This window comes from Hemitrygon akajei, chromosome 4 (assembly GCF_048418815.1).
Source record: "Hemitrygon akajei chromosome 4, sHemAka1.3, whole genome shotgun sequence".
Classification (NCBI taxonomy): Eukaryota; Metazoa; Chordata; class Chondrichthyes; order Myliobatiformes; family Dasyatidae; genus Hemitrygon; species Hemitrygon akajei.
The window spans coordinates 50,717,437-50,735,539 of record NC_133127.1 but is presented as its reverse complement, the minus strand read 5'-3'; the positions used below and the strand labels follow the sequence as shown (position 1 = coordinate 50,735,539).

Genomic DNA, 18,103 nt, shown 5'->3' with positions numbered 1-18,103 from the left:
AAACCTGATTCTAAAAGCCTATGTGCCAAAACCTCTCTTTACAACCTTCTCTACCTGTGATACAATTTTCAAGGAATTATGGATCTGTATTCCCAGATTCTTGGACCCCTCAATGGCCTACCTACCACTCACTGTGTAAATCCTACCCTGGTTTGTAGTTTCAAAGTACAATACCTCAAACTTGGTTGAATTAAATTCTGTCTGCTATTTTTCAGCGCATTGTTCCAATTAGTCAAGATCCCACAGTGTGCTTTGATAGCCTTCCTTGCCATCCACTTTACTGCCAATCTTAGTGGCATTCGCAAATCAGAATCTGATTCAGGTTTAACCCTTACATACTCTTCGGATCAAATTTGACCAGATTTGACAGCAGTAAAACCACCCTAAATGCCATTTTTTAAGCCGAAATTAGATTACTTTTCCTAAAGTGACCCAAAATGTGCAAAAATGAAAATATTTAAAAATTTTATACTTTTGTACAGGTGCTACAAATTTTTGTACATTGAGGCTGTTCTGGGTCAAATTTGACCTGTATCTATGGAAATGGATTTTAGATCTCTGAAATATTAATTAAGGATTAATCACCCATTTATTAATGCCAGATAGGCTATTTATACATTCTAAATACGGTAGATCTGAGGTTCAAAATTTGGTTTAGACACTTGTTATGAAAGGATTCATGGGCCAGGTCAAAATTGACCCAGACCATACTGTGAAGGTATAGAATATGAACAGTATGTAAGGGTTAATATAATTGACGATATGTTGTGAAACTTGTTGTTTACTGGCAGCAGCACATTGTGATACATGATAATAATAAAAGATCTATAAATGTATGAAACACTCCGGTTTCCTCGGCTGTGTAAGTCTAGGGAACCTCGATCAAACGTGTGAGATTGAGGTGTGAGACCCCCCCCCCCCTCCAACCCCCTGTTTATCTGGATGCTGTGTAATTTGCTACCCTGTTACAAATAACAGACAGTACACTGCATATGATTAAAGGAATTATATTTATGAATCTTAGCTAAAGGGTTAGTAAAGTAGAAGAAAAAGAAAAGGGCCCATTCTCATTTAACAGTGAAATGTGCCCATGTTGGAGCTCATCTTGAACTTCTCTGTCACTCGTACGCTAGGTCTTTGGTCAACATGAAAGCGCACATCACCTTCCAAACATCATTTGCAATCCATCTTGAACAAACGGGTCTCCTACTGGATTGTTGGCTACGACTGGTTTTCCCCAGCGTCTTCTCTCTTCATCTGCTCTCAGACAAAAACCCAAGACCAACCATATTGTTCCTCACCAAGAAAAACCTCCCTGTAATTGGATGGCACACATTCCACATCATCCCTTATCTTCAACAATTACCCAAACCAGCTGAAGGTAGAACAAACTGCTCTTAGAGAGCTGCAAAATGAAATACCTATAGTATAACAGTAAAGATGTGAACCGTGGCACTACATGTATTTTTCAGTTTACCACATTTTCATCAGGATTATTGAGATAGATGACAAACAACAATGGACCCAGCACCGATCTCTGCGGCACACCACTAGTCACAGGTCGCCAGTCAGAGAGGCAGCTATATACTACAGTCTCTGGCTTTGCCTGCTTAGCCGATATTGAATCCAATTTACTACTTCATCCTGTCAGCCTCCCATTTGTCAAAGGCCTTGCTAAAGTTCCTGTAGACATCATCCACTGCCTTGCCTTTGTCAACTTTTCTGGTAAACTCCTCGAAAACCTCTAACAGACTGGTTAGACGTGACCTACCATGCACAGAGCTATGTTGATTAATCAGGCTCTGTCTGTCCAAATACTTAGATTATGTATACGATTCCTTAAAATACCTTCCAATAGTTTACTGATGTCAGGCTCCTGGCCCATAACTTCCTGGTTGGAGAGCCTTTCTTGAGCAACGGAACAACGCTAGATATCCTCCAATCCTTTGCACATCATCCGTAGCTAAAGATGTTTTAAATGACTCTGCCAGGGCTCCTATAATTTCTGCACTGAGCTCCCACAAGGTCCAAGGGGACACCTTGTCAGCACTGGGGTTTATCCATCCTTGGCTTGCACTGATTGCTAATGGATTTCACTGTATGCTTTGATGTATGTCTACTAAGTAAATTAATCTGAATCATTGCTATCAAGTGGCACATTCAAGGCCGCAGGAGTATGTGCTGAGGGATACACTGAGGCCTGCTGCAGCCACTGCAAGGCCTCAGTGGGGGAGGACAAGAGTATAGGGTTCTTCTGCAGCTGGGCAGGGAGGGGTGGGTTGGGTGGGGAAGCCCCTTGATTATTTTAGTAGAGTACCATCCCAGGGTACCACATGAGTGGCAACAATGGTTGTTGGTTTTAAGAAATGAAAATTACTGAAGATATTGTCTATGAATGTAGGAATGAAAAGCATTGCACAGCTCATTCTTGCAAAAAAAAAATACTGAGAGTAAAGTTTATTTTGGTAAAAAAAAAACTGATCATGGGTTTGAATCTTATCGTATAAAACTGAGTATGCAAACTGGGCAGATAGCACTGAGCTGTCCTCGGGGAGTGCTGCTTTGTCAGATGTGCTACCTGTTGTGATGATGGAACAAGGTCATTTCTGATCAGGCAGATGTAAGCATGTCAAAACAGTGTGAAATATTGCCCAAGGGACGGGTGGAGACAGTGTCACTGACAGCATGTAGATCGGCACTTGAACTGTCTAAGCATAGAAACTATCGACCCAGTGCTGGAAGATGGCTGCCCAAATGACCAACGTAAGCATAGTGGGCTGAATGGCCTGTTTCTGAACTGTATCACTCTATTCCAATCTGGTAAGAGAAATTAAGGGCAAGAATGTTTTTAACACCGTGCTGCCCAGTGTTTATCTCTTATTGGAGATGACATTTTAAATCAATTCCCTGTTCATTACCCTCAATGCTGTTTCTTGGATCTTGCAAAATACAGCAACGGCTACATCTTAGAATCTCAAAAGTGGGATAGCAGTTAGCGTGACGCTATTACAGTTCATGCTGTTGAAGTTCAATTCCGACATCCTCATTAAGCAAGTTTGTATGTTCCTTCATGGGTTTCCTCCCACAGTTTACAGACACACCGCGGTGTTAGTGGGCGAATTAGTCATGGCAAATTGTCCTGGGATTAAATTAGTGCGTTGCTGGCAGCCTGGTTTAAAGGGCTGGAAGGGTGTATTCCTTGTTGTATCTCTAAATGCTATCAATAAAGAGAATACACTGGATTTATCAATCCAGCATTTATCTTGTGGAAGATCATTCATTATTGTGCTTAGATATTTTAATTGCATCAACAATGAGTATACCTACTGAGTTTTAATGGCTGTCTATACTCCAGCTTGCTCTGGATGTTTACCATGCTGTGTACTTCTTGCACTAGATGCTGTGAATTTTGCATGAGATCAGATAGATGTTGAGAACCAAACCTCAAAAATTGGTGTAGGCCTCGAGAAGTGAAATCTTTCAGACGTTTTCACGTGAACAGTTGTCAGATCTTTCTTTACAAATGTCATGATTTACAACCTGGTATTAATTATTAAAGCTGGCTGAATTTAATTGCTATAAACCTTTCTGCTTGTGCTAGTTAGAGGGAATGTAAGCACAACTTCTGGTGAAATATGCCTCCTTTATTCCAGGAGATGATGATTCTTTAGCTGTTCAGCTGTTATGGGAAACATCATGACAACAAATTTCCATGTTATAAATGAATTCCAGATGTCCATGCTGCTTTGGTATGTTATACTTCTTCAAGAAAATCATGACCAGCTATTGACTAGATGCATGCATTCCTGTTATAAAACATCTGAAACACTCCATCTCCCTGTTTTCCTTTTTAATCTCTCTTTTCCTTTCTTTATTTCACTCCCCCTTCCACTCTTTTTCTTCCCTCTCTCCCACTCAGCACTCTAACAAACCATAGCTTTTAATTCACAGATATCATAAAGAGCAAAGTTATTTCGTTGCAACAAACACAAAATGCTAGGAATCTCAGCAGGTCAGGCAGCATCTATGGAGAGGAATAAACAGTCAATGTTTTGAGCCGAAGCATAAAAGGAAGTGCTATTTCTTTTGTGGCATGTCAGAATGAAATACGTTTGTCTTTGCACTGCACTCCATCACTATCATGGCAGCCTGACTTAACATTGACAGATTCTATCTATTTGGTGGGTGAAATGGCCTAATTCTGCTCCTATGTCTAATGGTCTTATGGACTCTGGGAACTGAGTAATGAGATTCCTCAGGACTTATGTTCAAGAACTTTAGAATGGGAGTACATTCGTGACCTAAGAGAAAAGTGGGTAGTCTCACATTTAAACATACAGTATTAATAATCTGTACTGATTGCAACAATTCAGCCCCTGTGTCGTGACTACAATAACTTGTGCCAAAGAACACCAGCTGCAAGTGTATTTCTGGAGCTTAAATAACCAAGTCAGCTAAGGATTTCTAAAAGGAATTGGATACTTCGGGAAAATATGTTTTCAGTTGTTTGGGGAATGGAACAAGAGAATGGGATTGACTGGATAATTCTATGAAGAACTGGCATGGATTCGATGGTCTGAATGGTTTTTAGTTTTTTTGAAACATTTGTTGATTCTTGATTGTTTCCAAAGAAAGAAAACTTTTTAATCACTTCATCATCAAATCCAGGATAGTTTTGGAATGGTAGATAGGTAAAGACTATTTCTTCAAATATTTGGCTAATAAAAAACATCTCTGATAAAAGAGCTGAGTGCAGAGATGGATGTATTGTCTTCCTGTCTTGATGATATCCAAAATGTGAAAGTGTGAGCCTTACTTAGTGCAATACTTACTAGAAAACACAGCAGAGACCGTATAACCATAACAGCATGGAAAAAGGCCAACTCGGCCCTTCTAGTCTGTGCCAAACGCTTACTCTCACCTAGTCCCACTGACCCGCACTCAGCCCATAACTCTCCATTCCTTTCCTGTCCATATGCCTATCCAATTTTACTTTAAATGACAATACCAAACCTGCATCTACTACTTCTACTGGAAGCTTGTTCCACACAGCTACCAATCTCTGAGTAAAGAAATTCCCCCTTGTGTTACCCTTAAACTATTGTCCCCTAACTCTCAACTTTTGTTTGAATCTCCCCTACTCTCAATGGAAAAAGCCTATCCACATCAACTCTATCTATCCCCCTCATAATTTTAAATACCTCTATCAAGTCCCCCCTCAACCTTCTACACTCCAAAGAATAAAGACCTAACTTATTCAACCTTTCCCTGTAACTTAGGTGCTGAAACCCAGGTAACATTCTAGTAAATCTTCTCTGTACTCTCTCTATTTTGTTGACATCTTTCCTATAATTTGGTGACCAGAACTGTACACAATACTCCAAATTCGGCATTACCAATGCCTTGTACAATTTTAACGTTACATCCCAACTCCTATACTCAATGCTCTGATTTATAAAGGCCAGCATACCAAAAGCTTTCTTCACCACCCTATCCACATGAGATTCCACCTTCAGGGAACTATGCACCATTATTCCTAGATTCCTAGAGACATGGCGATCTTTGTATTCTTGGGAAGAGAAATTGATTTTTCAAATTAAAGTGCTAAAGATTTCAAATAAGCTGTTTTTGCTTATCCCTTGAGTTGGACTTACTTGAATTGGTAATAAAAATCAGAAAAAATATTGATTGTGAACAACATATTGCCAGAAATGAGCTGTTAATTTCTTTTAAGTTTGTATTAATTGCAAATGGGTTTCCAACTGCCATGGATTGGATCATTAGTTTAAAGCAAAGCCCAGTAGACTGAGAATTTGATTAAATTGTTGGATAAATCCAAAAGAAGCAATAAAACCAAAACTCATTGTAACTTAAGTCACTAGCACTTAGGATATCAGTAAATGCAGTGGGATGCATAACTATTACAAACCGAAGAGTGGTTTGCATTTAAATTGCTTCTCCTATGCCACAGGATATCTTATTTTCAGATACCAATGATTTGAACTTAATTGAGATTACAAAAGCTTATCTAGAACTATTTCCCATCATCATCCATTTGCACATTTCCAGCAGGTACCCTAAGCTCTCAGGAGCAGAATCATTGGCCTGTATTCCGTTTTCAACCCAGGCCATTTATGCTGTCTACAGTGTTTCTACTGCCTCATTGAATCCATGCTGGAAGGAGTTTGTATGTTCTCCCCATGAACTGCGTGAGTTTCTTCCAGGTGCACTGGTTTCCTCCCAGAGTTCGAAGATGTACTGATTAGTAGGTTAATTGGTCATTGTAAATTGTCCTGTGATTAGGCTAGTGTTAAATAGGTGGGTTGCAGAAGGGCCTGTTCTGCACTCTATCTCTCAGTAACTATTTTTCATTTTTGGAAAAGGATGCAGAGGGTGGGTGTAGATGAAGCATAAACTGCCTGTGTTTTGGTGAGCAGTGGTGTTCTGCAATGACCTGTTCTGAGACCCCTTGGGTGAGTTAGTAAGTTTCAGATTGGTGGTGTTGTGGATAGTGTAGAAGGTTGTCGTAGGTTACACCAGGACACTGTCAGAATGCAGAACTGGGATGAGATGTAGTGGACAGCATTCAATCTGGAGAAATGTTTTGGAACACTTTGGAAAGTCAAACTCGAAAGTAAAGTATAGGATTCTTCGTGGTGTGGAAGAACAGAGGGATCTTAGGGTTCATGCCCGAAGATCCCTCAGAGTTACCACACAAGTTGATAGTGTTGTTAAGAAGGCATATGGTGTGTTGGCCTTCATTAGTCAGAGGACTGAGCTGAAGAGCTGCGAGGTAGTGTTACCACTCTATAAAACCCACTTGGAATATTGTGCTCCGTTCCAGTTGCCTCATTATAGGAAGGATGTAGTAACTGTAAAGATGGTGCAGAGGAGATTTACCAGGATGCTGCCTGGACTAGAGGACATGACCTGTGAACATAGGCTGCATGAGTTAGAGCACTTCTCTTTGAATCAAAGGAGAATGAGAGGTGACTTGATACAAGAAGATAAAAGGCATAGATGGAGCTGATAGTCAGAAACCTTTCCCCAGGTTAGAATGGCTGATACAAGGGGCATAATTTCAAAATGATTGGAGGAAAATATAGGGAAGATGACAGAGGTAAGTTTTTGCAGAGTGGTAGGTGTGTAGATAGCCCTGCTGGCGTAGTGGTAGACACATAGAGACATTTAAACTTGGTCATGTGTGATAGGAAAATGGAGGGCTATCTAGGAGGGAAGGGTTAGTTTGATCTTAGAGTAGGTGCCAAAGTTCTTGTACTATGCTGTTCTAAAATTAACAATTTCAAACAAATCCTGACACTGAAGACACATTTTTCAATATGTTTGAACAATACTGCCATTTCAAGGGAATCATAATTGCGATGAATGTGAGGCATTTAAAAATGGAATTTCAAAACCTAAATGTAGAACTCTGTGATGCCGAGGTTAGAGTATTGAGCTACAGCTAGCTAGGCAAAGAGGCAGCTTCATCTTTAAATAGAAAAGTGAAATCAACTTTGAGATAACTTAAATTCAACTTCAGCATTAAGAAACATCACACAGCGCTCCTCAGGAGAATTTATTGGTCACGTTTTGATATTGCTGAATACGATCCCCAGTTAGAGAACTGAGCAAGTGAAAAGTTTTAAGAAGATTATGGGAGAAGTGAGCGAGGGATAGATGTGTGGAGTGGTAGACAGTGGAAGTGTTAGCTAGCTAAAAGCATTTCAACCAGTGGTGGAACAATGGATCAGAGTTATGCAGGAGGTCAGAAATGGAGGATTCCCAAAGGTAGGGGAGGGGAGGGTTGAGGCCATGGTAGGAATGAACCAGAATGAAAATTGTCCTACTAAGTAAGCAATTGATGATCCTCTTGGGCTGCAGATGGAGCTGAGTGTTTGACTCATATATGCAGTATATTCAACACTGAGCCCTACACACCCATGATGTGGATGACCTGCACGGTATAAATATTAAAACGCACTGTAAATGACTGAGCAGCTTCAACACAATGACCTCATCCTGCAGCATGACACCAAGTTTATACGTAGTGCAGGGACTGGACAGATTATAATAGTATCGTAAGATTGTAACAGCTGTTTCCATTCTGTCTCTACTCTCTACAAAATGTGGATATCCTATTTAGAACTGATAAATAAACCATCAGTAACCATACATCATGTTCTGATTCTTCTCAAAGCCAAAGGCATCCCACTCAATTCCATTTGAGGTGCTAATGTAGTCAATATCCCCTTGTCTTTCTTGTTCAAAGGCTTGGCACATTTTATAAACAATATTCTTCTGTCTCATTACTTTATACTGTAATAGAAATTGAGTGTTGCTTCTGTAGCATGTCTATTTAATGCCAAACTCAATGTAAAGAAAACTAAGTAAAAGGGAAAGTGGAAATTATCATGATGGCTTGTTGCCTATCTCAATTGAACGATAATGTGGGGTCTACTGAATATTTACTTCAGAAATGAGAACTGAAATAGTCTGCCAGTAGTGCAGTAACCAGGCACAGATGTCTTGACAGCATTCGTAGCATTGAGTGAAGGTTTAAGTCACTTCTGCATTTAATTATTTGCAGACATCATGGAGAGCTTTAGGTGCTTATATGTATTTCTTCCTATTCAAAGCGAGCTGAAGGTAAAAGGCTTGTGTGTCTGTAGAGGGAATTAACATTACTAAGGTTGATTGACAGGAGAAATAGTTATAAACTGAGGCAAATTTCCAGCTGTCAGATTTGATGAGGCTTCTCCTGTCAGGTTACAAGTTACCACCAGGCATGTTCGACGAGACATCTACCTTGCATTTTAACCAATAATTCATTACTAGAGAAAATCAGCTGTCGCCTTGTTTTAACATTAGTGTACAAGAATTTTTTAAAAAAGCTCGTTCAGTCCCCAAGTCACTCAGCACCTAAAAGATAAAGATTAAAAGATTAGCTTTATTTGTGACATGTACATCAACACATTGAAGCATACAGTGAAGTGCATCAATTGCATCAAATCAAATCAGTGTGGATTGTGTTGGGCAGCCCACAAGTGATGCCATGCTTCTGATACCAACACAACATGCCCACAGCTCACTAACCCTAACTCTGGAATGTGGGAGGAAACCCAGGAAGGACCTACATACTCCTTACAGGCAGTGTTGGGAATTGAACCCCGATCAGTGATTGCTGATGTTGTAATAATGTTACACTAACCGCTGCACTACTGTGCCACCCTAAACCTGTTGAAGTTAATTTTTTGGTCACACCACTGAGCTTGCGAAAGAATGGTATCGCCTAGGAGCTGGAGGAACTCAGCAAGTTGGGCAGTATCTATGGAGGGGAACAAACAGTCAATGTTTCTGGTCAAGACCCTTCATCAGAACTGATGAATTCTTAAGATCCTGGCCCGAAACGATGACTGTTTATTTCCTCTGTAGATGCTGCCTGATGCTGATCTCCTCAGGCAGTTTGTGTGTGTTGCTCAAGATTTCCAGCATCTGCAGAGTCTCTTACATTTGTGGCTACATTAGGGAAATATTCATTTTAACTTCCAGAAGCCTTCTGTGTAGGTTGCTCTATGAGGCAGTCTTGCCTGCATGCATTTTTTATATTAAAAGATATCCACTTAGGAATCATAGGAGCGTTTGATAGATGTTGTCCTTGAGCCCAGTGCTGTGCGCTTTCAAGCATTTTTATCATCTGCCCAGTGGAAGAGGGGAAGAGAGAGAACGCCTGGGTTGTGAGGGATCCTCTATCATGTTGGCTGCTTTTCGAAGGCAGCCGGCAGTTTAGACCGGGTCAGTGGAGAGGAAGTTATGCAATTGACTGTGTTCACAACTCTCTTCAATTTCTTGCACTCCTGATGGAGCAGTTACTATCCAAAACAGTGGTGCATCTGGATAGGATATTTTCTACAATGCATCTGTAAAAATGTGATGTGAGTTATTGGTGGTGGCTATCCGTTGGTTGAGGTCGACCATGGATGTGTGTCCTAGCTCCTACGTTGTTGGTGCAGTGCCTTCTATGGCTGATGAGACCAATGCAAGAGTGGCAGTCTCTGTGGTAAAGTTTGCATCTACTGTATAAGTGGTCAGCTCTAGCAGAGCTGCAACATTCCTTTCTGTGGGCCTGTTTGTCTTCTGCCACTTTCAGGAATTTTTCTTTGCCTGACTTAAGGTGTTGTTTCAGGGTGCTTCTCCACCTGGTGTGGTCAGCTGCAAGTCCCTCCCAGCGCCTTCATGCCCCACCTGCAGAAATCCTTGTGGTGTAGGTGCAGGTGGCCAGCAGTTCTCTCGCCTGAAGCCAGATCACCGTAGAAGATGTCTTCTGGGATGCGGCAGACATGGGCCAGCCAGCACAACCTACTCTGCTTGAACAGGGTGTACATGCAAGAGAGACCAGCATGAGAGAGAAACTCAGCATTGGGTACTGTGTCTCTCCAGAACATGCCCAAGGAGCAATGATGCACCCTAAATGAAAGGTGTGGAGCCTTCTCTCCTTCTGTCCAGGTCTTGCTGCCGTACAGCAGTGTGCTGGTATCACAGGCATTGTATACTTTGTTTTGACTAAGACTTTGGATGTCTCCCTTACCAGTGCTACAATGAGTTCTTTGGACACATGTCAGGCACTGGAGAGCATTAGGCTCTGAGGTTTATAGAGCACCTGAATGAGTTAATTGTTGTTTAATGGGAGTCATTAATCCTTTAGAGTTCCTTGTGTTTTTCCTGAGCGACTTGCTCTTTGTAATGTGGTATCCTGGTGCTTTCTGTTTAAGCTTGTTAAATTTATTTTGATAGACCTGGGAATACTGTATTACTTGTATTATTTTAAGTGGACACACGATTAGCATTGATTGTGGGTTCTAGTTTTGAGAATGTTACCACTCACGGTGTCAATTGGCTGAGCCACCCAAGTTCTTTTGGAATTTTTATGAATAAACTCCTGTCACCATTTCTACATCACAGTGTGTCTTTCTTTCACACTTGGGTTCCGAATTGGCCAGCGCACATCCTGACAGAAGGACCATGCCAAATAATGGACCAAGCAGAAGTTGAAAAGCAGCATTTTGACATTGGTCAGCTTTGGGTGAGAATGCCATCTATTCACTTGGCCTTCAGTCTCTCAGGATTCCCTGGTCTTCCTGCCTCTCAAAGTCCTCCAGACCTGCTTGGGGTTCCATTTTAGGCTCCCCGGTTTCACTTGAGAATCCTAAGCCTCTCTACCTCTTGAGGACCCTCCCTTCCTCTCCCCCCTCATTCCCCCCTCTTCCCTCCCCCCTCTTCCTGCCCTCTTCCACTTTCCTTCCCACACTTTTCCACCCCTATTTCCCACTTTCCTCCCTTTCCCACCCCTCTCTCCCCTCTCCAGCCCCTTTCCCTCTCCTCCTCCCCCTCTCCAGCCCCTTTCCCCCTCCTCCTCCCCTCTCACTCATCACTATTGTCCAGAGGCAGTTATGATACAGAAGGCTGTACTCTCAATTTTACGGATGAGACAGCATAGACAGTCTCTTCCTATTGTTGAGCTAGCTGGCTCTCTGTAAATGTGTTTTACTTGTTACATGAGAGTTCAATTTTCACAGTCCGTACCTTGACTTTCATCAAGAGGTTAAATATAAGGTAGCTTCCTCTTGATAGAGTTATGTTACTTGTGTGTTTACACACTCCAGCCAGGGCTCAGCCTGTGGAGCAGGGCCTTCAGATTTACAATGACCCCAAGCATAAAGCCAAAGCTACACAGGAATGGCTTAAAAACAACAAAGTTAATGTTCTGGAGAGACCAAGTCAGAGTCTTGACCTCAATCCAATTATGAATTTGTGGTGGTCTTGAAAAGGGCTGTTTGCTCATGATCCCTATGCAATCTGACAGGACTTGAGCTGTTTTATAAAGAAGAAAGGGGAAAATTTGCAGTGTCCAGATGTGCAAAACTAACTATAATTGGTGACAAAGGTGCATCTATTAACTACTGACCTGAAAGGGCTGAATACTTGTGCAATCAATTATTTTGTGTTTTATATTTGTAATTAATTTAGATCACTTTGTAGAGGTCTATTTTCACTTTCGACACAAAGGATTTTTTTCCCTTTGATCAGCGTCAAAAAAGCCAAATTAAATCCACTGTGATTCAATGTTGTAAAACAATAAAAGATGAAAACTTCTAAGGGGGGGATGAATACTTTTTATAGGCACTGTATGTCACAGGGCTCCGAAGAGCTGCTGTTGTACTGCACAACTCCCTTCATGTTGTTGTGGAAGGATCTGATCGTGCACTGCAGTCTTACTGGGCGGCCTGACTAGGAGGGGATCTGCAAGAGCCTGTCTCTGCTGACTGAGTCAGATGTATTAGTGAGATTAATAAACGTAACGTAGAGGGGCTTCTTCTGTTCTCTGCGCTTCCATTGGGGTTGTGAAGAGGGAAAATCATGTCCAAAGTTGAGGTAATGAACTTGGCGTCCCTCAGTTCCTTCCTGACAGAGGACATAATGCAGCAAGTGCAGAGCATAGTCATGCAGTGCTGAACCAGCTCTGGGGGAATCCCATTACTGCCTGGTGCTTTTTCTGAGGTCAAGCTGCCAATGGCCATACTGAGCTCCTCAGGATTGGCTGTGCATCCAGTTCTTCCATTGTTGGCAGGGAATCAATGCATCCAGTGCTGAGGTGGTGACAGTGTTCACACTGGAGTAGAGGTCAGTGAGATATGTTGCACAATGAGACTGCAATCAGAGAAATTCCATTGCACTGAACAGGAAGGTAACCCTTGCATTGAGGTCGGCAAGATGTCTCACCCAGACCTGTTTCCTAGGTCCTTCGAGAATGAACTGAGCACCCAGTAGCCTGGAAACTCTGTCACAAAGAAATGCAGAAGAAACTTCGGCAGAACGCCATTTACAGCACAGCCTTAGCTGCCTTTGGGAAGAGGACCTTGAAACCAAATGACTGGTTCGAAGCCATATCCACCAAGATTACCCCATCATTGAAGCCAAACCTGCTGCCCAAGCTGAGTATAAGCATCAGGGTTGTTGGAAGTAAAGTTCAGCAGACTGTCAGATGCTATGCCAGCGAGCACCGGATGCAGCTCAATGAAGACGTCCGGACAGCAGCGCTGACAGGCAATATCAGGGGTACGTATGCTGGCATCAAGAAAGCCCTCGGCCCCTCTCAGAGCAAGATGATTCCCCTCAAACCTATCAATGAGGAAGTAATCATAGATGGGGCAAACAGATAGAGAGATGAGTGACCTCTACTCCAGAGTGAACATTGGTGACAAGCTGAATTTCCTTAGCCTTCTGAGGAAATAGAGGCGCTTGTGTACTACCCTGACTGTAACATCTACATGGTTTGCACAGGACACGTCATTGGTAAGGTTTACACCTCACAACTTGAGGCTCTCTACAATCTGGGCATAGTAAAGTGATTTGAGACCCATTTGTGCCTGAGCCACTGAACTTATTTTGCTGCATGGGCATGAATGGCATGTTATCCAGAAGGGGCTGCTTTAGTTACAAGTGAATGAGGTATATTTTGGACCTTTCTGCATCTCTATCTGGGTCACCTACACCAGTATGAGGCTCCACTGCTGTACTCCATTTGTTTTTCCCTAGTTCTGATGAAGGGACAATGTCCATAGACTATGGACTCTGTCTTGTTGCTTCGGTAAAATGGCCACTTACCCCAGATATTCTCTTTTTTGCATAATTTTAAAAATTTTATTTTTTATAACTTACGGTAATTTTTAAAATGTATTGCACTGCACCGCTGCCACAGAACAACAAATTTCACGACATATGTCAGTGATAGTAAATCTGATTCAGATTCTTCTCTGCCCCCCTTCCCCCATTGGGTAGAAAATTTAAAAGCCTGATAGCATATACCACCAGGCTCAAGGAAACCTCTATCCTGCTGTTTAAGATTATTGTACAGTTCCCTTGAACAAAAAGACCTCACAATCTACGTCGTTATGACCCTGTGTTTATTGACCACTTTCACTACACTTCCTGTATAATTGCAGCACTTCACCTTTGTGCACTGTTGTATTGAGTTGATCTGTATGAATGGTATACATAACAAGATTTTCACTGTACCTCCAGACAGTACATTGAAACTTGTGCCACAGGAAGGAATTTCTTGGCCTTAATTTGAATCTCCATCATTTTCTATATATACATTTGAATTGTCTTCGCATCTCAAAAATGACTTGTATCAAATCGACATTAATCTGAAAGGATTCTGAAGATTAATTAGTATTATTAGTGCTTCCAGATGCAGACTTATTGAAAAAGAGCATTTCTTTTCCTGAGTTATTGTGTTATGCATTATGGCCTGAGATGAGGTTGGTGAAGTTTTTCAGTTTTCTATCTTGTAGAATTGCAGAGCTTGGCCAGTTTGATAGATCTGTGGGTGTTAAGGAATCAGGGATGAGATGATTATGCATGACAATGGAATTGAAGCAGAAGATTGATTGATGAGCAAATTCGAGAGGCTGAGTGCTCCCTTGAGCAGGGTTTAAACCCATAACCTTGTGACACAGGGATGGGAGAACTTAGTGCTGACAAATAAACCACAACTAGTTTAAGTTGGGTTGAGCATTTTGCCATCTTTGAGTCAAATCAATATAATTTTGAACTTTTTCTTTGTTTTACCTTTCCATGCAGTATGGGAAATTACAATTCAGCTGAAAATAATTGTCTTTCTCTTCTGTCTTCCAGGGAGGTGGGTGTTCGAATGGATGGCAGAGTTCACCTCACTGTGGTTTACTTTGGGACAGAACAAATGAATGAAGTAAAAGCCATACTTGAATATGTGTCCAGGTGAGTGTGGCCACTTGACGGGTCAGGCACCATTGACCAATTCTTGTGACCTACCATCCACCCCCTCCCCTCCACTAATATTAATTGCTGAGGTTCAGTGTGTGGAGTTTAGTCACTTCAGGAAAGGGCCAACTCACTTGCAGGAGAAAGTGGAAGAGGTTTATACCTAAGAAGCAGAAAAAGAGCGGAGATTTTTAACAAACAGTTACAAAGGGGAGCAAAATAAGGAAATAGGCAAACAGTTTTCTGACACTCCTATAGCCTCTGTGCAATTTGTGTACACAGGCCTGACTTAGTCACTGAGTTACTCATTTGCCTGGGTGTCAGCTTTAGCCAGAGGTAGCAATGAAAAAAAAGTACAATGAAAACCATGTTGGAAATTTTCTCTATCTCCTTGGTAATAAACTCTCTGAGATTGTGGTGGGCAGAAGCAACTGAGAGAGCTTTCCTAATGAGACCACCTGATGCCGAGTAGCCATTTTTGTTTGAATATGTAATGAAACTAGTTGCTTCTTCCTAGTCCCCTGGTGACCATTGCTTATTGTAGGTACACTATGCTCAAGCTGAAACTGCTTCTATGTACCAGTCTCCACCTGTACCCTGCTCTAATCTATCCTTACCCCTGAGTCAAAGACCCAAGATCTCACTCAGCAAAGGGCCAGCAGATTTCTGACTCTCCATTATTTGTCCAGACATTGTGGCCAATAATCTAGCTAATTTTTACACCCTTCTCTAATCAACTACCCTATCATCTTTCCTGATTCCTCCCTGTATAACCTTCACAATCCACTTCCAATCTGGATCCTTGAATCAATGAAACTTTACTCCCTGAGAAGGTGTGCAGTAGCTGGGATAATACTCGTCACGTGGAGGTAACATTTTATTATTCCTGCACATGTCTTTTCTTATTCCTGCCAAGTGGAGATAAGTAACTGTAAATGGACAGTTACTTATCTCCACTTGGGAAGAAAGTTGGGCAGCCTCCTTCCTACCTGATGAATTTCAATTTGCTGCAGCCAGTGTACCACCAATGCAGCCCTCGCCAGAATGACTTGTTTGAAGTGGCCAGTTCATTAAGTTAAACCTTTCATTTTGCTGCTTGTCCTCTCCCTTTGGAAAGGTGCTGTTTAAATACAGTGGTCCCTTGGGGGCCTATAAAATTACTTTGAGTAATTTTAATTCTGGTTTAGAGCTAACCTGAAAGAATTTTTTGTTGGCTTGGGAAGTGATTGGCAAATGGAAGTCAGAGTGCAGTGGCAGGAATTTCCTGTTTGATTTTCCTTTTTACTTTTCAAGGTGTGATTTTTGTTGTTGTTTCCAGTCGTGTAATTTAATATATTAGGCAGTTGTGTGTGCTCCGCCAATCTCCAACTATGTCAGATAGATCGTTCCAGTCTTGGATTGAACTTGGTCAAAGCATCATCCACTTTCAGGGAAGCACAGCGGTGCAATTAACCGAGCTGTTGCTTCACAGCCCTAATGACGCAGGTTTGATCCTCACCTCTGGTGTTGTCTGTATGGAGTCTGCATGTTCTGCCTGTGATGTACATTTCCTTCGGGTTCTCACATTTCCTCCCACATCTCAATAATGTGTGGGCTAGCAGGTTAAATTGGTCACCATATACGCTCTTAGTGTGTGGGTGAGTGGTACAATCTGGGGTGGGGGGAGAGGGTAATTAATGGGAATATGGGGAGCATAATATTGGCTAGATTAGGATTCGTGCAAACGTGAGTGATTGATGTAGACTTGTTGGGTCAGGGAGTCTGTTTCTGTGTGTGTCTGTCTCTGACTCGAAGAGTCTATAACAGATTTACACAGATTTCCCAGAAAATCCCGATGAATCAGTGGAAATTCTACGCAGGTTTCTGATCCCATATTTTCCATATTACAAAGACCTCCAACTCCATCCCTCTCTCAGCCCACCTGGTGTTGAAATTCTCAGTTGTGTCTTCTACACCTACGGTACTGCTCCCACCATAACCTCTAGCTCACCTGCTCACTCATTGGAGCTACAGCAACCATCTTCTCTTAATCCTTTCACTTTAATTTTATTCAATACCAAACTTATTTACGAAAAGAAAATTGAATTCCAAGATCTTGAGAGCAAATCTTCCACTGATCTGGACTTGCAAAAGGTAGTCCCAGATATTTAGCTGAAGTGGGTAAGAAAAGCAGATAAAGGGAATTTATGAAATATCAGTTCATTCTAAGTGAGGTGTGTATCATTTTAATGTGTGGTTTAATGCTGGCATTACTACCCAGAGCTGCATGTACTATTTTTACCTCTCACCCTGCAGCTGTCACGATGGTCCAGTGTGGATAAAGAAACACCTCATTATAGGCATGTCAGGTTGCTGTGTGTTTGCAGAGCCACTTGTCTTTCCTGAATTGTAATGGACACAATGTTAGAACTTTTGATATTCTTCTCCTTAAATAGTCTAAACCAAAACTGCTGCTATTTCATTTGTTGCTCTTGATCTAAAATGCGATTCCTGTATAATGAAGACACCTACTTATTTAATTAGGAACAGTGCCTGCCAACTGTTGGAGCAGAAAGGAAGTACTAACAATGAAGTAAAATTTTCATCTGCCTTGTTCTAGAGAAGCCAACTACAAGAACTACACCTTCATTCCCCTGGAGGAGGATTTCTCCCGTGGGAAGGGCCTGGATGTTGGTGCTCGTGCTTGGAAGGGAAACAATGTCCTGTTATTTTTCTGTGACGTGGATATATACTTCACAGCAGAGTTTCTGAACACCTGCCGATTGAACGCCCAGCCAGGTATCTCACTGATTGCACACCAAGAAACAACTTGAAAAGTCTGGCACAAACATGAGCTAAGTGAGCTCTTTTTGCACTATAGGATTCTGTACCTTGCATTTATGTTGGGCTTTTGATGATCTCTGGATATTAGGAAGTGTTTTTCTAGCAATAAGAGTACCCTTTGAATTGTAGCTGCCATTATATATGGGAAATACAGTGCCTATAAAAAGTATTCACCCCTTTGGAAGTTTTCATATTTTAGTGTTTTACAACAATGAATCACAGTGGATTTAATTTGGCTTTTTGACACCTATCAACAGAAAAAGACTTTCACGTCAAAGTGAAAACAGATCTCTACAAAGTGATCTAAATTAATTACAAATATAAAACACAAAATAATTGATTGCATGAGTATTCACCTCCATCAAGTCAGTATGCACTTTTGGCAGCAATTACAGTCTTGAGTCTGTGTGGATAGGTCTTTATCAGCTTTGCACATCTGGACACTTCAATTTTCCCTCCCATTCTTCTTTACACA

General features: G+C 41.6%; 1 protein-coding gene across 10 annotated transcripts in view; it reads left to right on the top strand.

Annotated features, from left to right (window-relative positions):
- The window catches only part of LOC140726324 (chondroitin sulfate N-acetylgalactosaminyltransferase 1-like), a 186,964-nt gene that overhangs the window by 148,370 nt on the left and 20,491 nt on the right, over nt 1-18,103 (top strand). For all 10 annotated transcript variants that reach the window (XM_073042561.1, XM_073042558.1, XM_073042562.1 and 7 more), the window contains 2 exons: nt 14,701-14,802; nt 17,405-17,583. In XM_073042561.1, coding sequence (XP_072898662.1) covers nt 14,701-14,802; nt 17,405-17,583 — 281 coding nt within the window. The remainder of the gene's footprint in view (nt 1-14,700; nt 14,803-17,404; nt 17,584-18,103) is intronic.